This window comes from Apteryx rowi, unplaced genomic scaffold (genome assembly GCF_003343035.1).
Source record: "Apteryx rowi isolate R43461 unplaced genomic scaffold, aptRow1 scaffold_1057, whole genome shotgun sequence".
Lineage (NCBI taxonomy): Eukaryota > Metazoa > Chordata > Aves > Apterygiformes > Apterygidae > Apteryx > Apteryx rowi.
In genome coordinates this window covers 110,526-131,316 of record NW_020447261.1, presented here as the reverse complement: position 1 = coordinate 131,316, position 20,791 = coordinate 110,526, and the positions used below count along the sequence as shown (strand labels likewise).

The 20,791-nt window shown below is 39.0% G+C and overlaps 1 protein-coding gene across 3 annotated transcripts in view; it reads right to left on the bottom strand.

Moving 5' to 3' along the window:
* Window positions 1–11,327: 11,327 nt before the first annotated feature.
* The window catches only part of CDH9 (cadherin 9), a 69,333-nt gene continuing 59,869 nt past the window's right edge, over window positions 11,328–20,791 (bottom strand). For all 3 annotated transcript variants that reach the window (XM_026069280.1, XM_026069289.1, XM_026069298.1), the window contains 3 exons: window positions 15,874–15,991; window positions 15,534–15,785; window positions 11,328–11,815 (listed from right to left, as the gene is read on the bottom strand). In XM_026069280.1, coding sequence (XP_025925065.1) covers window positions 11,328–11,815; window positions 15,534–15,785; window positions 15,874–15,991 — 858 coding nt within the window. The remainder of the gene's footprint in view (window positions 11,816–15,533; window positions 15,786–15,873; window positions 15,992–20,791) is intronic.

Below are 20,791 nucleotides of genomic sequence, written 5' to 3'. Positions count from 1 at the left end.
TCATTTAAGATAATGTAATTATTGTCCTACAAAGCATCTTTATGAAAAATAATACAGCCCTAATATCTGCACAAACCTGAAAGGGCTGAACTGCTGGAGGAATCTCTTTCTGTGTCAGGAGGAACAAAGAAAAAGCATTATTATTTTTTTTTTTTCAGTCTGTTCTATTTATTTACAGTATGCAGGTTTGGTTGCTTTAACAAAAGAGTATTAGTAGCAAATCGGCAGAAGCAGCAGTATTCGTGAGAACAGAGCCCCATCCATGGTTGCTTTTCCAGTTTACTCTAAAAGAAAATCAATACTACAAAATTCAAAGGCAGCAGTCCGGGACCATGCAACATTGATGTAAATGCATGCACAAATATTATGTAACAACAAATCATTTTCTCTGTAGTCAGAGACTGCAAGAAAAAGTTCTGTATTTTATGACAGAGGATGGGGAAGGGCTAGTGGAGAAAAGGAAAAGCATCCAAATAGGAATTTGCTCTTGAACTCGGCAAGAGATGACAGAGTTGTTCAGCTCTGTTGATATATGCTATATAGGTTCAGTGATTTATATATTACATAATGCCATTTTATATTTTTAAGCAGCGTAAATCCTTTATCAAAGGAACTTTGTACAGGTTCGTTGTGATGACATTCATTTTCACCGTGCTCTGTAAGAAAGGGATATATGGTGCTGTTGTAAACACAGAAGCTAAATACTTTGTCCAAGTCCCAAAAGTTTTCCTCTGGAGACAACACAATATTAAATCTGGAACAGCTAAGTGTCATGTGATGATAACTTTACCACTTTCTCCTCAAACCTGGAACCCAATAAAGCGGTATCARTGAACTTTCATTTTCACATGTGTATTCAGACATATCAGTAGTATCCTGGTTCATCTTAGAATAATACTGTCACTAAATGGAATCATAAGAATCCATAAAATCGTTAGGGAATAAATCCTTGATGTTGCAACTTGAGAGATTTGCCTGTAACAGTACTCTACATCCAGGCACTGTTGGGAAGCATGGCTTGGGTTTAGATCCTACATTTATTGAACTGGAAATATAACTGACTTTGTAACAATGAAGATTCAGGGTCAAATGTTAAAGGCACATCTATAACTGAGACAGATGCATCTTAAATTTGGTTCCATAGGCAGAATTTCTTTCCCCCTCCCCCTTTTCCTCTTGCTTGCTCTTGCTGAGAGAGGCACAGAGAGAGGTTCTTGCTTTTGGCATTCATCACCTGGGGCTGCATCCTGCAAGGTCAGGATTTCCTCCTTTGGCTGCTGGAACCCATTAACTTCACGAGAATTATATGTGGTACCTTAGCTGCATATATTACAAGAGCCATAGGATGAATTGTCACTTAGTAAAATGTATTTAGAATAGGTATTATACATATGAAAAGTGTACTAGTTTTACTTTGTTGCGACTGGTTTATCTATTCATTTTGAACTATCTGCTTTTGAATTCTGCTCTTCTGCATCTCTGGGTATATTGACAGTCCTGTCCTACAAAACTCAGGCACTGTGTTTCCCCGCTGGCTGAAAAGTGAGATTAGAAGAATGTTCTCTCACAAACAGATTTGCCRTCATCTTTATGCACATGTGACAAAAGTGAATTAAAAAGAGAAAAGTACCAACTGGCAGATGTCCCTAAATGTAGATATAGGGCATGTCAGCACATCTACCTTGGAAAAGCGTTGCTTTACAAAAATAYTAAACATTTGCAATTTATAAGAAGTGAGAACTTCTGATAATAAACAATTTAAAAATTAGTTTGGCAGCTGGACTTAAAAGCTTATACTCCATAGTGTCATTGGGGATTTTTCTGCTCTTTGTCATACCTGATGAAGGTAACCATAAGCCCAAAAGCTTTTACAATTTTATTAAATCAGCTAAAATAGCTGGATAAAAGATGCTACCTCTCTCTTCAGACTTTTTTTCTTTTACAAATATATACCTCTTCTTTTACAGGGAAGTTCTTATTTGCTAGGTAGAAATGTATCTTTTTTTAATCTTACTATTTTATGTAATATAGAATCATAGTTATTGTAAGGTTATTTAAAATCTATAGAAATAAGCTTTCTGCAAATTATATAAATGACCAATGCTACTGCACTTCTCTAAATCCTATTAAAATCTATTTAAATTTGCTTTATAGGATTGTTAGGCTCCAGCTTCTAATTTATATGCAATTATCCAGTTTAAAACATTGAAAGATATTTCCTTTAAATTACTCAAATGCATGCATAAATTGAATTAGGCCACACTGCATCATTTTTACAGGCATCTGTTAATATTCACAATGCAATGCAAAACCTATTTTTATTTCACTTCTAAAGGTTTTTCATAAACTCAGGGGGAAAAAAATCATTAACCTGAGGTTTTTGTTTCCTCTGACAAATTATGGTGTATGACTTGTCCCGATACTTTGCAACGACTTTGGGGTTGTGAAGTACAACAGCAAGTCACTGACATTAGAAGAAAAATGCAGTGGGTGAAATCTGGCCCTCGCTGGTAGTGCTGAGTAGAAGTTGGCTGTCAAATGGTGCAGGGTTGGCTGTACATCAGTGACAAAAAATATTCTGGCGCCGCCGGACAAGATGGCTCAAGGCACTCAGCCACAGCACGGCGGAAAACGTATACTGCTATTCCTTTGGAAAAGATCAAACTTCCCTCTTGGTCAGCACACTGCAGATGGCAGCATATGTGTTAGCAGATGGGGAAGCTGTTTACTCCCTGTGGTTCCTGGTCCCGATCCCCTTAGATGGTGCCGTGCTGCTCAGTGTCCGCTCTGTATCCTAATTTGAGCATTAGTTGAAACAGAGCCCTTCAGTTGCACAGGGGACAGGGCTGAAGAGCCTCTTTGTGCCTTGTTTTCTCCCCACATCTATGCTGAGTGCTGGTCAGGCTTGTTTCTAAAGATCTGTCATTAAATTACCAATCTGGCACTGCTGGGGAAAAAGCAATTCTTTTCTGCAATCAGAAGATAACGTCTCACCGAGAAATCAAATGTAAAGACATGGAAGGAGTCCTTGGTAATTAAAAAAAATAATTATTTCTGAAGGAGTGGAGACCAGCTGGTGTTGGCTACAACAACCTGATATTCTTCGCTATCTGCCCCTTCTGTCCCATTGTCATCTCTTTCAAACTGAAAGATTAGCTTTTGGGTTAAAACTGCTGCTTTGCTGAAGCTGGGTATGTTGCTGCAGTGTCTAGGGAGCAGCTTACTTTGCGTTTCATTGTCTCGCCTTTTCCCTTGTCCCTAGATGTAAAAGCTTTCTTTCCCCTTCCTCCAGAAAGTGCACCAGTGTCTGGTCCTGCAGCTAGCTGGGGCCTCTCTCAGAGACACGGATTTGTCCAAAGCACAGCTTCAGCTTGGAGAGGGTGCCTGATTCATGCGGTGCCCCTGGAGAGCATGTTCATTTAAGATGGCTGAAGTTTTGGGGGCAGTTAAAGCTCAGTGAAGAGTAACATGTTATGGTCAATTGAAGCAGTGAAGGTCCATATCCTAATGCCTCCCGGGCGCTAACGCTCTCCTTGAGGCCATGCGGCTTGTGAAGAGAGGAGCTGGGTTCTGCCCCCGACCCCAGCACTGTCCTGCTGGGCCACCCTGGGGAAACTGGTTCATGCATAGGCACTTTTCCTACCTGTAAAATGGTGATAATGATACTGACCTTCTTTGTAAAAAGCTTTAAAAACTAGGGATGAAAAGCATTATATAAGAAGTAAGCATTATTATCGTTGCTCCTAGCAACTAGCAGCCTGCTTCCTGACAGCAGCAAGAGCAATTCACAAGTGACAAAAATCCTTCTCCTAATTTCCTTCTCCCYGTCTTTTTTTTCTACCGAAACTCTTCCTTTCACCCTTTCTTCCAGTAGTAAGTGCCAGCTACACACTTATATGATGCAGTGTCAGGGGGAGAGGGGGGAGTCCTTTTGCCTGCTGCTGTTCTCTGAATTTTTTTTGGAGGAAAGGGAGGGCTGTCAGGGTCCTGGACTGTATTATAGAAATAGGATGGTTTTTGGATCCTACACTGTCCCAAAGATATTCTTGCACTACTCTAATGGATAATAAACTGATTCTAATGTGGTCTAAATGTCTGCCAGTAACTCAAAAGGTAAATTGAAGGACAGAACTATAAGTAGTGAACAGTGTTATTATCCTTTTACTCCCACCAGAAAATCAAAATCTGTGTTTGTGCAGGCTTACTTTGTACAGCTTGTCATTCCCCTGTGAGAAGTGATGGGAGAAATGCTTGGCACACTGACTCTAAAAGCAAATGCTTTTCAAAATTATGGAGTGCATTCCAAGCTTGATGAGGGTATATTAATGCGTGTTATGACAGGAGCTGTGTCAAATTCCATGGTAAAATGAACGAAATTAGGAATATGCTCATATTGTAAGTCATGGGGCTGCTATGAAAATGTGTTTCCTGCTGAAATAGTGCATACCAGCAAGAGGAAAAACCCATCAAAGTTCTGACAAGACACTCTCACTTCTTGGGCTTTTATTGGTGATCTGAAATTTGCTAAAAGGTATTCTAATGAATTTTGCTGGAGTGGGAGAAGGGTGTTGCAAAGCGGTTTGCTTTCAGTGGGCATGGTGGAGGAGAGTGGAGGGAGTGAAGTAAATGTTCCTGAGTCTCCTCTGTTACATGGTGCCCTGTGGTAGCCGGTGGGTTGAATGCACAGAGGCACTTGGGTCCCTACAGACGTAACGTGGGCCTTATTTCCTTAGGGTGCAGGAACACTGGTGTTCACAACCCTCCTTTTCCTATTTTTTTTCTGTGAGATTTTAATCAAGATATAAAACTGAATTTGGAAGTGGCTTTTAAGTAGAGTTCAGGCCAGATTTCTCTTGCTTTGAATTATGATTCATGAACTGAAACCTGGAATTGTAAAATATACCTTCTAACAGCAGCCTATGATAAGACCACATTCTCTTATGTCCTTCAGTGTGCACRTAGTTGAATGTCTCTTGTACCCTGCCATGCTTTTTCTTCTGTTAGGTGAACATCGCTGTTTGAATAGAAGTGGCACTTACTGTTCTTGTTTGTTAACCTTTTATATATAAAATAACTTTATTGTCTATTTTTAATCTTATATGGATAAAATAACTTTATTATCTCTATCTACGTATATATATATACATGTATATATACACATCCACGCAGACATATACACACCTAATCATATGCATACAAGTAACATCTATCTTATGTTCTCTGGAAAAAATGCTTGTGGAATTTATCTCTCTCTCATAAATTGTAGCCAATCATATAGAAATAACTATTATTGCTGTTTTTTCCAATTTTAATTTGAAAATGTTCGATTTCCCCATCCTGATTATTTTTTTTTTCTGGAACTGCTTTAGTTCATTTACAAATTCATTTGTAATACGATAATAACATAACACTCCAATATGTAATGACTCAAACCACCCTCATCTACTCTATCTGCTTAGCACAAGTGAGGATTGAAGAGCAAATATGACTTTAAACTATAAATTCTGGTGAAAATTAGACTATTAGTTATTGAAATACTTTAGGCAGAGCAGAAGGTGTTAATGCTAGTTGTCATCAATTCATAAGAGGAGCCCTGAGGGAAGGCTTTATACATGTTTTTTGTTTGAATAGTCTACTCCGAAAACAGTCGTTTCATGTACTGACTAAAAGTTTCAGGCATGTTTGTGTCTGGTGGTAGTTACACTTAGGTTACTTAACCTGGCATAATGAGGAGTCTGTTTCAATACTTCATTGAAAGGTGCAAGCTTCTGTGGAAGAGTGTCTCCAGCAGTCTTTCACTGATGAGGCATTTAATCAGGAGAAGTTCATGTGGCAGTATGAGACTGTTACAAAATGCAGTTGAAGTGCAAAGAAATAGAAAACATGTAAGCATTATAAAACAAGACCTTTATCATGTGGTCCTTTTTTTTTTTTTTTTTTTTCGTTGTTTTCTGCTTTCAAGATGGAATTGCTTTACATTGTTTTTTACTGCTCAGAATATTCAGCCATTTCTGAATTTTCCTTTTTCGCTTGTATTTCTTTTCACTCATTTTTCTCAGCTTGTTTGCTTTCAATCCTGGAGAGAGCCCATTCAAAATTGATTTAAGCCTCTGTTTTGCATGAAGATTTAGTATGTTTATTTTGTACTTTAGCAGTCACAAGCAGTGTGACTGCAAGAGACCCAGAACTGGCCTTGTATTTCCTAAGAGTTTTCAGCTACTTCTACTCCTTTGGAGCGAACCGCAACAGATCTGAGTGGAAGAAACTTCCCCAGAAATAGATCCCTGGTAAGATCAAAGCCATGAAAAATGATCTTTCTCCTCCTTCTTGAGCCTGCTCTGAGACCTCAGGGCTTTGAACTTCCCAGCGAAAGATGCCTGAGGTTTGAGGAAATCCCACAGACCTGGAACATAGCTAAGGGTAGATGATTTTACAGAGGATGAGGGTGTGCATACACATAAAGTACCCTGGCACTTCCCTGCCTCACTTCCATCATGTGAGAGAGGAGCCTCTGAAGAACTGTCCCTGGAAGGACTTCTTACTTCTCCTTCCTCGCCTCCAACCTTCTCTTTTTTTGCTGCAGCTTAACCAATATTGCATATCCCACTACGTCAATTCTAAGGTGGGACCAATATCATTCACATGTCTGGCTGAAGCTCAGTCTTTCTTGTTGGCGCTTTGGTCCGTTTTACCTATCAGTGCCAGAACACTAACCCTGAAATGCCATAGGAAGCTAACTTCGCTGGTACCAGCTTATATATGAGAGTTCAGAGGATTATTTGTGTGTTAGTGCTCACACAGGTCCATTTCAGCTCCTTCAACGGTGCTAGATCAGTAGAATCCATCCTGGACCTCACCTGACTCTTCCAGATGTGGATCTGTGTAACCAACAAGTGCCATCAAACTCTGAAGGGCCTCTCAGGACCTTCTTTTCCTTCACTGTGGCTTCAAGAATCCAGATAGAGGCATCTGGGTGTAATGCCACATTAGGACTTAAAGAAGTCGTATAGCCATTTCTTAAATGACAGTAAAAAGGAGATGGTTTACCACTAACTGATTTCAAAACGAGTTGTCCACATACACACTTATTATCTACTCTCCTTTCCTTCTCCCTCAAAATTCATGTTTATTCAGGGAATAATGAAACTTTTCTAATGGTTTGTTTCACAAAAATATTGTTTAAATAATCAAAGAAACAGTGCACGTAACCACATCAGGCTGAACCTATTACTGGAAAACAGAAGTTAATCACAGTGATCTGCAGTTTCTCTGCCACCTTTGTAAGGTAGATTTCTGTTTCTGCTGATGCCATGCGAATAGTCACTCATTCCCATATCTGGCCCTTTGCCTGTTCRGAGTCATAGAAAACTTGAGATTTATTTGCCTGCAATATCCATGCTCAGCATGAGGACACTGGTACGACACAAGCTTTACAGGCATAACCCACTAGCATTTCAGGCAGGCAAACTTGGAGGTAGTGTGGCCACTGTCCTGACTACCCTATACGGAGAAGGCCCTTACCTCCATCACGGGCAAAGATGGCCGGGATACCCTTGAGGGATACAGCTATTGCTGTGGAAACTGACTCCTGCATAGGCAGTACTCTGGTTTACAGTCTGGTTTATGACACTGGAAACATCTCGCTAATGAAGATACTTAGAAGATCATCCTGTTGCGTATGTCTGTCACTCATTGAATCTGTTGTAGGAAGTGTCATCAGGAAGGTCAAAAAATACCTCAGCATATATAAAGAGATAAAAATGGTACAAAGCAAAATGGAAATACCACAGTAGTTCCATTGTGAATGCAAATGCCTCTTCTGTGGAGTGCTGTGTTGTTTTAGATGTAAAAATAATATTAAAAACAAAAATAATGGAAAAATTTTCTGCAGCCCATTTGAAYGAGTATGCCCACATAACTACAAGTTAGGAATGCCAGGTGATAAATCTGCCATCAGTCTTAGTCATTTTAAGAATGCTTGAAATTTTTAGTAATTTTGAGAAATGACTTGTTTCATTATATTGAATAATGTGAAATTCTGTGGGTTGTAAGTCTGTGTAGGTCAGCATTTAAACATATTGTTTTAAAGGGTACAGGGTTCTTGGGCTCACCACTGAAATAATAGGGAAGCATGGGACAGTCTTATTCCCTTGATAAAAACACAGGATAAAACTCCCTCTCTCTTTGCTTTATTGGCAATGACACATCAGATGGGAAAATCTAGAGTGAGAGAAGGAGGAGCTGGCACTTTTTTGAAAATTTTTTGGAGTTTCTGATCTTCCCGAAGCACCAGAGTGTAACACACGATACTGAGGATATATCCCTACCAGAGCGCTTTCTCTGGTAACTTTTACAGTAATTCTTTTTCCTTCCCTCAGTCCTCTCTGGAGAAAAAGATAAATAACAATACATAAATGAGTGAATTTCTTTATGGAAAATATAATTTCTAAATTAAATTCAAATGTATTCAGAGAAGAAGAATGCCTCACATACTTTCTTTCATCCTGCATTCACCAGTAGCCTCTCTCAAATCAAACTGATAACCTTTGATGTGTCCTGCACCAATTCGTAGCATCTTAAAACCTTACTCAGCTCCACCAGCGTATACCTTGTTTGTTTCTGGCCTTGCTTGAGGACAGATGCATTTTCATTTTCCTCTCTCCTGCCATACTGTATCACTGTGTGATATTCAGATTTCTGATGACAGCTTACAAAATTGCTAAGAGCTCTCCTCTTAGTCCAATCTATTTTGTTTGTCACTGAAGGTAAATTTTGGGAGTACAACCTTTTCAAGCCTGTGAAATTTTCCCTGAATTATTATTTTTCTTCATTTGAGTCATTTCTTTCAGGAACATAGTCACTTTATCACGTGCTTCTTTTCTCCCATCCCATTTAAAGGCAGTACCTTGAAGTTATGAAGATTGCATTGAAAGACTAATGAATTCCTGCATACTTCCACTTTGCCAACCGCACTGTTAAGAACACATATACCATAAGGCTTCTGCTTTCACTCTCACCTCCAGAAGACATAAAAAAGAAATATATATCCGTGTGCCATCAAACTTGCATTACACCTTTGCAACGATGTCTTGTTGCAACATTACATCCATGTACGTGGCTGCCACTTTTTATGCTTGTTATTTTGCTTTGTTTGTGTTGGTGATGTTTTCTGCATGCAGCATATTGTTGTAGACTTGAAATGCAGCTCACAGTCAACTACTCAGGCATCATCTTGGAAACCTCCCCAGAAATTTCAGTATTGGAAATCCTGAGTTGTGTCCTTGGGGCTGGGAGGAGATAAGCTAAATAATTGTAAAGAGAGATCTTTGAGAAAAAAAATCTGAAAGMCAATGTAGTAGAGAGGAAAATATTAGGCAGGAATGCGTTCCTATGTGTGGGGGAAGTGACCTTGTATTAAGGTCTCTTTATTAACTTTTTAGCAAGAGAAGAGTGCAACTGTAGCCCCATTAAATTGTCTTTTAGTTAGAAGTGGTAAGGTTGCTTAATATAGAGTCAGCAAAATAAGCAGGAATGTAAACAGTAGAAGARTTTTGAAGTCCTGTCTCCCAGACTTCAGCTTCTTTTATGTGGGATTCTTTTTTCTGTCAAAGCTCTAGGCATCTGTACGATGACAAATATTACCTGATCCATGCAAAATATAGGAGGTACATATTTATGAAAAAATGCAGCTATTTTGAAGTATTGAAAATTATCATAATGAACAAGTGCTACATGCTTACTATATATATATATATATATATATTTTTTTTTTTTTTTTAAGAATTCTGTCAGGTAGCCCAAACCTGAGGGTGTGTTTTAAGTTTCTTTTTAAAACAATCTGAAAATTAACCAAGTAATCTAGATAAAACTTTTAAATGTGATTATTTTGGATATCTATATACATGTATTTTCCCTGAAGTCAGTATCAAAGAAAGAATGCTATGAATGCTATTGTTGGTCCTGTACTGTTGTTTTCTTTGATTCTTTTTCTTATATATATATTTTTKGGGGGGGAGGTTGTTGTTATTTTTGATAAACGTGGCTAAACCTTGTAACTCTCAGTTCTATCACAGGTCTATCACTCTTATAAAGGAAAATGTACATTGCTTAAAACCTAATTGCATAGTCAAGCAAATAGATTTTAAACACAAATATGTACTTGATTATTGCCATTAACACTTTAAAATATATGCAAATGTATTGCATATACATTTGGATATTTTCTCTGGAGGAAAAGAACACTGAAATTTTTAATAAAATATTACTTGGACTTTGTTTTTTGTTGCTAAGCTCACTTCAATTTAAAAAGAAGCTATTAGTAACAAAGGACTGATTTGCCTAATTGCATCAAAAAACAAAAAGGAAACTAGAATACAACAGGATTCTTTTGACTGGTGATGTTTGGTTACTTATTCAAAATTTTAAAAGACATATTATAAAATTATGTCATATCTACCAGAATAAACTTTTGTGGTTCCTTAAATCCCCAGGAATATATCTGTTAAAACCTCTCACTGGTCAACTGCTCATAAAAGAAAGTACATATGGGGGAGCTTCATAATCAAACTATATTCTTATGCCATATAGTAATACACATTGCAAATCAGGCTGCATTAATTTATAATCACTTTCTCAAAATCATTTTTTTTCTACATGTCATTCTCATCACAGAGTACTCTATCCATATTGTTCTAGCACATACATTTCAAGCACAAATCCAATCTAAGGAGACACATTTGAAAATGCAGTATTGCACAACAAATATTTTCCTGTTTGAAAAGATCGGACAGTTCCTTATGATTAACAAAGTACGTAAGTAGTGTTTTTATAAATACTAATTTATTTAATAAAAATACAAAAATATAAATATACATATATAAAAATATCATGATGAATCAACACACAGACATTCTTTAACTCAATAAATATGGCAGTAATATTAACCTTTTTTTAAGTATACTTTTGAGATTATGTTACAATGCAGGTGCACCATGTCCCAGCTAGTAGGAAAGGTAATGCAAAGTAATTAAAAAAAAAAAAAAAGTTTCCATCTCATTATTAAAGGCACAAAAAGCCTTTTATTGTATTGTTATTGTCAATGAAAACCTTTCTTCAGAGGTTTTCAGGCAGAGAGGGTGAATTATAGATTTTTAAAAATCAAAATCATTCATATTCATTCACGTTGACTTATTGATTAAGCAAACCCTTACTAAGACAATACATATTTTTTGTATTTTTTTTTTCCCCCCAAATAAGAGAGTAGGCCACTTTATCTAGTAACATAGACATTAATTCCACTAACACTGACCAGGTCACAGATTACTTTCTCAGTCTCGGTCACTTTCCTCTCCACCATACATATCTGCTAGTTTTTTAAACCGAGGTCCCCAGTCACTGAGGTAATCATAATCTTGGTTGCCATCTGTGGTAAGTGATTCCAAGGAGCTGAGTGAATTTGCTATGGAATCATTTCCTTCATAGGCATATGTTGCTAATGAATCATAAGGAGGTGCGCTTGGGTCTAAATCATTTTCCTTTAGCCTTCGATGAATAAAATCTTGGACATCAGTGTTTTCCCAAAGAGGTGCAGTCCGTCTTATCTGAAATATAGTTTCTGGGATGACATCTCTTCTCATCTTACTTTCCTCCCTYGCTTCTGGATTTCGTAGTGTGCCAATGTCAAAAGCCTGGGTATCTTCTTCCCCACCTCCTTCATCATTGTAGGTCACAATGTTATCCCGAACATCATCCTTTGAGATAATCAAGGGTTCTTTCTTCCTCTGTCTCTTGAGGGCTGCAAACAAGACAACTAATACTGAAATGAAACAAAAGAGGAATAAAGAGATGGGTAGTTAGCAGTGAAATAAAGGACCAAATGTTTTGCATTATCTGTGGTTCATGAAAAGTTTTAAGGCTAGGATAGGATGTTTAATGGGAAATTAAGGACAAAAGCTATCTCTAAGTTAAAGTGAAAGGAGAAAAATATTAATGTATGTATAGCAGTCAAAACATCTGTTCTTTTATAGCTATGCGACTAATAATTAAAATATTATGTATTTGATATAGACACACATTTTACTATTAAGCTGAAGTTGAAAAGCAGAGAAAATAAATCGTCCTACTAATGCTTGACTTTGATTTAGTTTTGTGCAGTGCTGCCTTCCTGGCAGTCTGCAAGGGTAATTTTATCAAAAGTAGTTGTATTTCCTTTGCAAAAGTAATTAATGCTTTTGAAAGCTAGTGTTTTAGGTATTCTTAAGTGCCTAATTCACTTTTGAAAATGGGATCCACAAGTCTTTCTGAAAATAAGAACCTGAAGGCCTTCAGCTCTCAGTATTATTGACAAAACCCTCTTTGGTTTTGATGACTGCAGGAAGTGAAATCCAATCTCTACTGCTGTTTCTTTTTAACATGATCCCCCTAGTTTAAGAAATGTTAGCTGAATAACCCTTTAGGGACAGAGTGCACCCTCAGCAAGTTTGCTGATGATACAAACTGGGAGGAGTGGCTGATACACCAGAGGGCTGTGCTGTCATTCAGAGAGACCTGGACAGGCTGGAGAGGTGGGCGGAGAGGAACCTCATGAAGTTCAACAAAGGGAAGTGCAGGGTCCTGCACCTAGGGAGGAATAACCCCATGCACCAGTACAGGTTGGGGGTTGACCTGCTGGAAGCAGCCCTGCAGAAAAAGACCTGGGAGTGCTGGTGGACACCAAGGTGACCATGAGGCAGCAATGTGGCCTTGTGGCCAAGAAGGCCAGTGGTCTCCTGGGGTGCATCAGGAAGAGTGTTGCCAGCAGGTGGAGGGAGGTGATCCTCCCCCTCTACTCAGCCCTGGTGAGGCCACATCTGGAGTACTGTGTCCAATTCTGGGCTTCCCACTGCAAGGGAGATGTGGCGCTACTGGAGGGAGTCCAGCGTAGGTCTATGAAGATGGTTAGGGGACTGGAGCATCTTTCCTCTGAGGAAAGGCTGAGAGAGCTGGGCCTATTTAGCCTGGAGAAGAGAAGACTGAGGGGGGATCTTATCAATGTATACAAATATCTGAAGGGMRGGTGTCAAGAGGATGGGACCAGACTCTTGTCAGTGGTGCCCAGCAACAGGACAAGAGGCAACGGGCACAAACTGAAACACAGGAAGCTCCAGCTGAATATGAGGAAAAACTTCTTTACTGTGAGGGTGACAGAGCACTGGACCAGGTTGCCCAGAGAGGTTGTGGAGTCTCCTTCTCTGGAGATATTCAAAACCCGCCTGAATGTGATCCTGTGCAGTGTGCTCTAGGTGCCCCTGCTTGAGCAGGGGGGTTGGACTAGATGATCTCCAGAGGTCCCTTTCAACCTCAGCGATTCTGTGATTCTGTGATTCCTTTTGGAGAAGCAGAGATTGAAGCTGAAGTGAGCCTCTACAGAGGGACATGAAAAACCGTTGTTAAGATTTGTAAATACGTTCTGTTACCTACATGTTATTTATTTCAGTAGCAATTCAATGCTTAAATGTGTTTAAGAACTTTAGCCTAACTCCAGTAGCTGGAGTAAATAGCGGAGGCCATCAAAATCATCTGTGGATGCCAAGCCATACTTAAACGCATTACAACAGTGCTGAGCACTTGTGCTCAGTCTTAGGAGCTAAGTTTTTTACCCTAAATAACTTGAATGCTGGTGAATAAAAGGGAAGAACGGGTGTGCTGAGGATAGAGAGATGAACCAAGACCTTCCGCATACAATGCTGTGAATATAAAGGCTGTTCTGTATTGTTGTTTTGTATGTGCATGGGAGCCATTCTTTTGAAGTTTTTCTAATGCTAGACAAGTAATAACCCACTCAAGTATATTTAAGACCTTCCTATGAAAGAATAGGGGCAACTGTCAGGGCAGATCACTAAAAGGTTGTTATGAAAAAGTGTCTTTCACAGCCAGGTATGTAATGCGCCTCTCCTATTCTGCGCATGGTGAGACCAGTCTGCCCTACTAACACACTTCATCTCTCTGGACTGTAATTAAACAGAGCACTGAGATCCACATCAACTGTACACCAGCTATTCTGTTCAGCCCCTTTTCAACCTTCTACCACTCTGGCTTGGGCTATGTCTACAATACTAAATAAGTCAGGGTCTCTGACCCTGAGGCAAAGAGGCACAAGGTGGCCTCATTTGTTTTGCATGGCACGCTGGTCCCTGAGTTTGTTCTGAGTCTCATGCAGTATTGCTGTGGTCCTAAGGAATAATAATTATTATTWTTTTTTAAAAAGTTCCTCTAATAGAGCATTGCAACCCATCAGAATGATGCTTTCATAATAAGATAGTAGGGGTAATAGTTTCATGGTACATGTCTCATGCTCTGTGTTGTGGCATGAAAGGGGGCTTTGAAGTCACAGACCCTGCTGTGATGGTGTTAAGAGCTGTGCAAGGCAGAGAGCCAGATGTGGCACAGGGTGAGCCGTAATGCCCATTGGGAGTGGTGCCCTGCAAGCGCTGCTCCTCAGACTGTGCGTACGCATTGTCCTGAGGGATCCAGGTTCGCCCAGGCCAAAAGCATGCCTGGGAGGCGCGCAAACCTCAGTGGTGTGGACAACCAGCTCAAGTTCCCGCCCTTCCCTATGCTCCACAGAATAGATGTAGTTCCCATATATTGTCCTGCTTTKCTAATTCCCTCCGTAGTCCTTTGAATATTTATTATACGTAGTCCAGTTGATCTTGCTAGTAGTCTAAAAAACAAAAAAAATTGCTCTCTTTAGAAATACATTAACTGACACGTACGTGTATGCTTGTCACTGCTCCCTTGGTGAGCTTTTTGCTAGGACATGTGGGAAGAGAAAGAGATCAACCACAAAATTTGATGGGAAAGTAGAGAGGGCAGGCCTTTTAATGAGTTGCTTTTCCAGCAATGTGAGTTGCAATTTTTATGTCCTTAACGCCAGGTTATCTGCTAGCAGTTATTCTAAGTCCTTCATTTATCCCTTCACCTTTCTAGTGCTTCTGCTCCCCAAGCATCCATCTCACTTCTGTGTTCACACTTTATGCAATCAGCTGGGCTCACTACCACTCATGAGCATTTGAATGTTTCTCTGCTATGCTTTTCAGCTAAATATTTCCTGAAAATAAAAATTACAAATGATTCTTGATTAAATAGCTAGTATAATTGATCATCTTTAATCACTGATAAATGTACCATGCAGCTTCAGGAGTATGATTTTAAAACCCTAGATTTAAATGAAACTCTGTCTGTAATGTACAATATTACTCATATGAGCATGGTATCTGAAACTGGTCCTAGATTTTCAATTTTATTTCCTGTAAATAACACTACTTTTCACATTTTTGTGATTAGTAATAATGACAAACAGCCTATAAGTAACTTCCTTTCCCACTCTGCCACCTCCTCTCCCACTTTAGAAAAYAGGGTTAAAAAAAAATACCATATTAACTATGAAATATTTTTCCACAGTGTCACATGAATAAAGGGTTGGAGAATATCAGGAGTCTAGAAGTAACCAGCGGTTTGCCTAGGTGATTAAATGCCTCATCGAAGGTGCTTACCTAGYAGGATAACGATGCAGAGGAGAATGGCAATCAGTGCCCCTGTGCTGAGGCCAGCAGGGAGGAGCAGGGCCTCGGCGTTGCAGGACTGCATGTTGCCCCGGCTGTCGCAGGCACACACGCGAATGGTCAGCGTGCCCGTGCTGCTCTGGATCGGGTAGTCGTTGTCAAATATTATGACTGGCAAGAGATAGGTACTCATCTTGCTGCGGTTGTATCTGTTTCTTCTAGTCATAATTCCTGCTGTGTTGTCTGGAATGGAAAAGCAGAATAAGTGAATGCTAGGGGATGAAGCTGTATGTGGCATGGGGCAGAGAAGAGGATATTGATCAGCTGTTACCTTTGTTGTCGACAATGGAGAAGTTTGGATGAACAGCAAATTCTGGCACCAACTCAAAGAAAAATTTGTGTCCTYGAGGAGGCTCATCCTTATCAACTGCACTCACAGTCTGTATCAACTATAAGGAAGACAATATTTCATGAATTTTAGAAGCCTTGTTTGTTTGAAATAAGCCCTCTGCTTTTCAAGTACAATAAAAATCCAGTGAAGTTCTATCTAAAGGCACAAACTGATGTCCTAAGCCAAATGGTCTCCCCATAAACATAGGAGAGATTACAGTAAAAAAAATATTGTTATTTTATTGTTTAAACACATAACAGGACAAAAAAGGGCCCAGTCCTCATTGCAAGACAGCCATTTGCTTTGATTTGTAGTCAGTGTCTTGCAGTGGTGCAGGCACAACTGCCCTTCTGAATAAGCCATAAACCTTCTGTGGCCTTATATAGCAAAGACACAGAGTTGGGCGTAAACCAGATGTTAAGTGGGTGTAATTCCTGATCCACCTCATCTGCTCCTTCCAATAAATTGGAGTATTGCACTGGCAGGATGCTTGACTGTCCTGAGGTAATAAAGGGAGATGCTTTACATCCTCCTCAAGCGAAACCTCTGGCTCTGGAGCTTTATAGCTGCCCTAAAAAGAGCTTTCAAGTCCAGCTGGGAGAGAATGATAATAGCACCAGCCTAGCTTCAGAGTAGAGTGGATTAAAAAAGAGAGGCTTTAGCAGTAATTCTGAATTGGGCAGTCTTCCCTGTTACATAAAAATGTGTGCAAATGCGTACCTGTGTGCATGAATCCACACGCACACTAAGGATTTGACATATTTTTTCTGATTATTTTAAGCCACTGCTAGAGGCTAAGGAAAAAAAGTTGCAGAATTGAGGAAGGCAAAGCTAGCCAGGAATAGCTGTAGGTTATGAAATGAGTTGCAAGTTAACATCACATACTGCTGCATGAGTAGTAGTAACTTCAGGGTGCAGTGTGACAGACTGCTATGTCCTTTGCATTCCCTAAGAGGTATCACACTGGAGAGCAACCCACGCTCTACCTTGGCTTGTTGGGGGCACGTCTGAGTTGTATCAGAAGATGACAAAGCTTAATGGTATGAGAATGGGAGTAAGCTTTCCTCTAGGAAGCTGCAACTCAATATGGCCCAAAAGAGAAGTTCCTACAGCGCCTAATCGTAGAAAAGCGCTCAGCAGTCAGACTTGCTTCCCCGGAAGCTGTGGGGGGAACCAATGCCTGCCTTGAGGTTTCTAAGTGCTTCCAGCATGTCAGTGTCCTAAAATCCCACCAACATCAAAGCTACTTGTTATCAAAGGCTTACTTTGCTGCTTGTTTCTCTGATATTTCCAGGGCACATGTAGCATGACTTCTTCAAGAAAAACAGCAGTTGACAAATAATGTTGATATGACTTTTAAGCTTTGCAGCAATCAGGTTAGGAAYGGCTTTTTTCTCATGTACTTCTCTAAACATCAGTTTGAGTGGGGCTTGAGGACACAGTTAAATTTTTGGAGGTATGCAGCATCTCTCAGGACAGAACACTGTATTGGACAAACATAATTATAGGGCTGCCAAAAATACCAAAATGTTTTTATTACTATAACATTCAGAAGCCAGGAACCTGCTGTTGCTAGTGCTGTACTGCAAGATGAGGGGAAAAAAAACAACAGTAAAGAATGTCTCCATTTGGTTCATTCATTTCTTAGGAGTTCCTCCTAAAACAACTGCAAGAGCAAGAGCTCTTCTACCCTCCTACCCCCCCCCCGCCCTTTTTTTAATGAGATATGTTCCTGGATAGCCTGTCATCAGTGAGGAACTTGAAATGGAATTTGCAAACATCAGCCTTGTACGTGAGGAAGAGACCATGCTGAAAGCAGGATTATGCTGTTTTGCTAAGTGTGATTAGAATCATAACTACTTATTAAGGTCTCTTCATTTTTAAAACATTTGATGATCGGGGCACTTGAGGAAATTTTTTAATCCATTTAGCAAGTTCCCAAGGTTAGCCAAATCATTGTTTCTGGCAAAGCAGCCTGCTCAGTATGTCACTCATGCTTCTATTATACCAACATTTTTCAAATGTCACATTGTTCTTCTCTTTGCTACMGTATCCCTTTGATAGTGGCTGTGTATAGACTAAGACCAAGATGGTGCTTCAACTTAGTATTGTGTTGTTTAATATAAAAATGTAATATTACTATAGTAAAGCATCCTTATGATAGAAGTAAAATACCAAATTGACATGAGAAAATTTTCTTCTTGTATTTTTAAAAGTTTGAAAAGATGGGTAGAGAGAGTAAAAGCACCAGATACAAGAGAGAAAATTAAAATGTGTGATAATATTTGTGCAATTACTTGCTGAAAAATTCAAGGAGAAAATATCCTGGTATAATAGCTACCAGAAATTGCAGTTGAGTATCGTGGGGCTTTTTGAGATGTATCAGTGGGATGTTTGTAGAATCTGGATTTGATTCCCTTCATGTGCAAATCACATGGAGGAGACAATTGTGCCAGGCATAGAGGAATCTAATTACATTGAAAACTTATTGTTGAGTGTAAGGCTGAAGGAGGAAAAAAAAGTTATTACCTGCTCTAGCTATTGGCTGCATAAATTGACAACCACCTGTTCTTCCACCAGAAAAGATGGAAGAATAAAAGAACAATGAGAAAGGGAGATTGCAGGTGAATTTTTTTCCAAATGATGAATAGGTGAAAGGAAATTAGAAATGTTATCTAATTAAGTTTTTTTTTCAGCTATACAGCTGTAAATAAAAGAGACAATGTTTATGATAATCACTGCAGAAATTAAAGAGATGTGGCTATTTTTGAATATAGCATTTTTAAAGGTAAATCTAGTGTTGTTTTGTGTACATTTTGTAATTTCATGTTGGAAATGCATTCTTCTTCCCTTTTGAAGCAGTTCTGGACATTGAGTTATGATCACTCTTCACCAAGACTTCAGACAAAGATCTCTGACACTAAGATTTATTAGGGAAGAGTTATTTCAAGAAAATGACTTTTACTCTACTATGATTCAAGCATATCAGACTTAGAGGAGAAAAAAGGTACTCTTTTTTTTTTTTTCCCCCATAACTTCCCATGTGACTGGGCTCAATTTGGAAAATGCAGCATTGCTGTCATTCCTTCTATTACTRTGTGTGCGTGTGTGCGTGTGTGCATGTACACACATGCACTTCTGTGTATGTGTTTGAAGAAAGAGCATCATACTCTTTAGTGGATTTTATTAGGTAAACTCAAATTCTTAGGGGTCACTTATCTTTAAGGATACTGAAAATTCAATCTTAAGTGTTGACATAAAGCTTTCTTTTTTATACTCAGGTTGAAGTAGTTTAATAGTCTGGCAATACAGGGGAGTTGTGAATGAGGAATTATTCCCCCTGAAGTTGGAGGATTTCTTTCGTGGTAGGGCCAGGGATTCCACTAAAGGATTTGAGCCTATTTCCCAGTGGCATCCATATGTTTTGGCTATGATACTATTTTGTCTTTTTCTCTAGACTGCTGTGTTCTTAAGGCCATGACTTACACTGCAGTCAAACATGATTTTAGGTTATTCTCTGGCTCTTTTATTCATTTATATTCATATTTATATTCAGCTCTGAAAAAGTAATCTGGAACAGTCAAAAGTATAGTGTTCACTGATTTCTGTCCACAGGGCTGCCTTGCAGACTGCCTAACAGATTCCCTATGTATATCTGGTACTTCTCTAGGTATAGCCTGTACTCAAGTTTTTTTTTTTTTTTTTTTTTTAATTTCTTTGAAAGAGGAAAGGTGGGAAAGAGGTAGTTGGGGGCATTTTGAAATAATAAGGGGGTCTGAGCACTTCAGAGCATGTTGTTGCTCTTCCTGAAACCATGCTCCTGGGCAAGGCGAGCTGCACAGCTAGGAATCCTGGGCCATTAAAGTAAAGTTAAGCTAACTGCGTATCTTTAAAAGTATAGAGATCAGCATTAGCTAGCCACTTTTTAGATGAGCTTTTCAGCCTGCACTAGCTTGGTACGTCTTGTATACAAATCACAGCTGCACCATGACTCCAAGATACACATTTTAACGATGTAGTAACAYGCTTTAGGTGCATTCTTAAAGGGTTTGTTGAAGAGAGTGGAAAAGATGAGGACTATGGGAGGACAGACACAATATGTTTTCAGGTTAAAAATTTCTTCCAATAAAACAAAATTTTAGAAGATAAGAATGTCTCCAGTGCAGTTTGCTACTACTTCTTTTCAAGACATCAGCCAGCATAATTAGTCATCGGTATCTATTTTTAAAACTCCTTTTTTCCATATTCCTTCTTTTATAATTCACTTTAAATAAGACAGTGAAAAATAATGCCACTTTCACAGGACTTTAAGGATTCTGCACTGTTTTAGACAGTGCCTTTCTGAAGCTTTAAAACAATGCAGTTGTCATATAGGATGAAATTTGTACTTCCCGCGTCAGAAAAGTAAGACCACTGGAGACTGACATTATTAAGCTGGAGATGCTTAACAGTAACAGCTGCTGAATTTTGTTCTTCTTCAAGTTTGGGATTATATACCTGCAGAAGAGTAGGCCTTGAATTCATTTGAAGTGTTTGGGCTTTGATTCTTGCTATATTATGTCCTTAGTTATGTCCTGTTATAACACAGGGCAATTTTTCAACTGTCATTTTCTCTAGCTTTGCCAGCTTCTGAGATAAGACTTAAAAAATATCACTAGTCACTTGCAAAAGGAATGCTTGTGGCATTTTGTTGTTTGGTTTTGTTCGTTGCTTTTTTTAGAAGTGGTTTAGGAGGGCACAGAACAAGTCTCGGATCGTGGAGCAGTGTCTGTCATTTCTTGCAATTTATTAAGCTTGCTTTGTTCTGCAAATAATTTTTTCAGTGAATCTAGGAAGACCCCCACACATGCTTTATCTG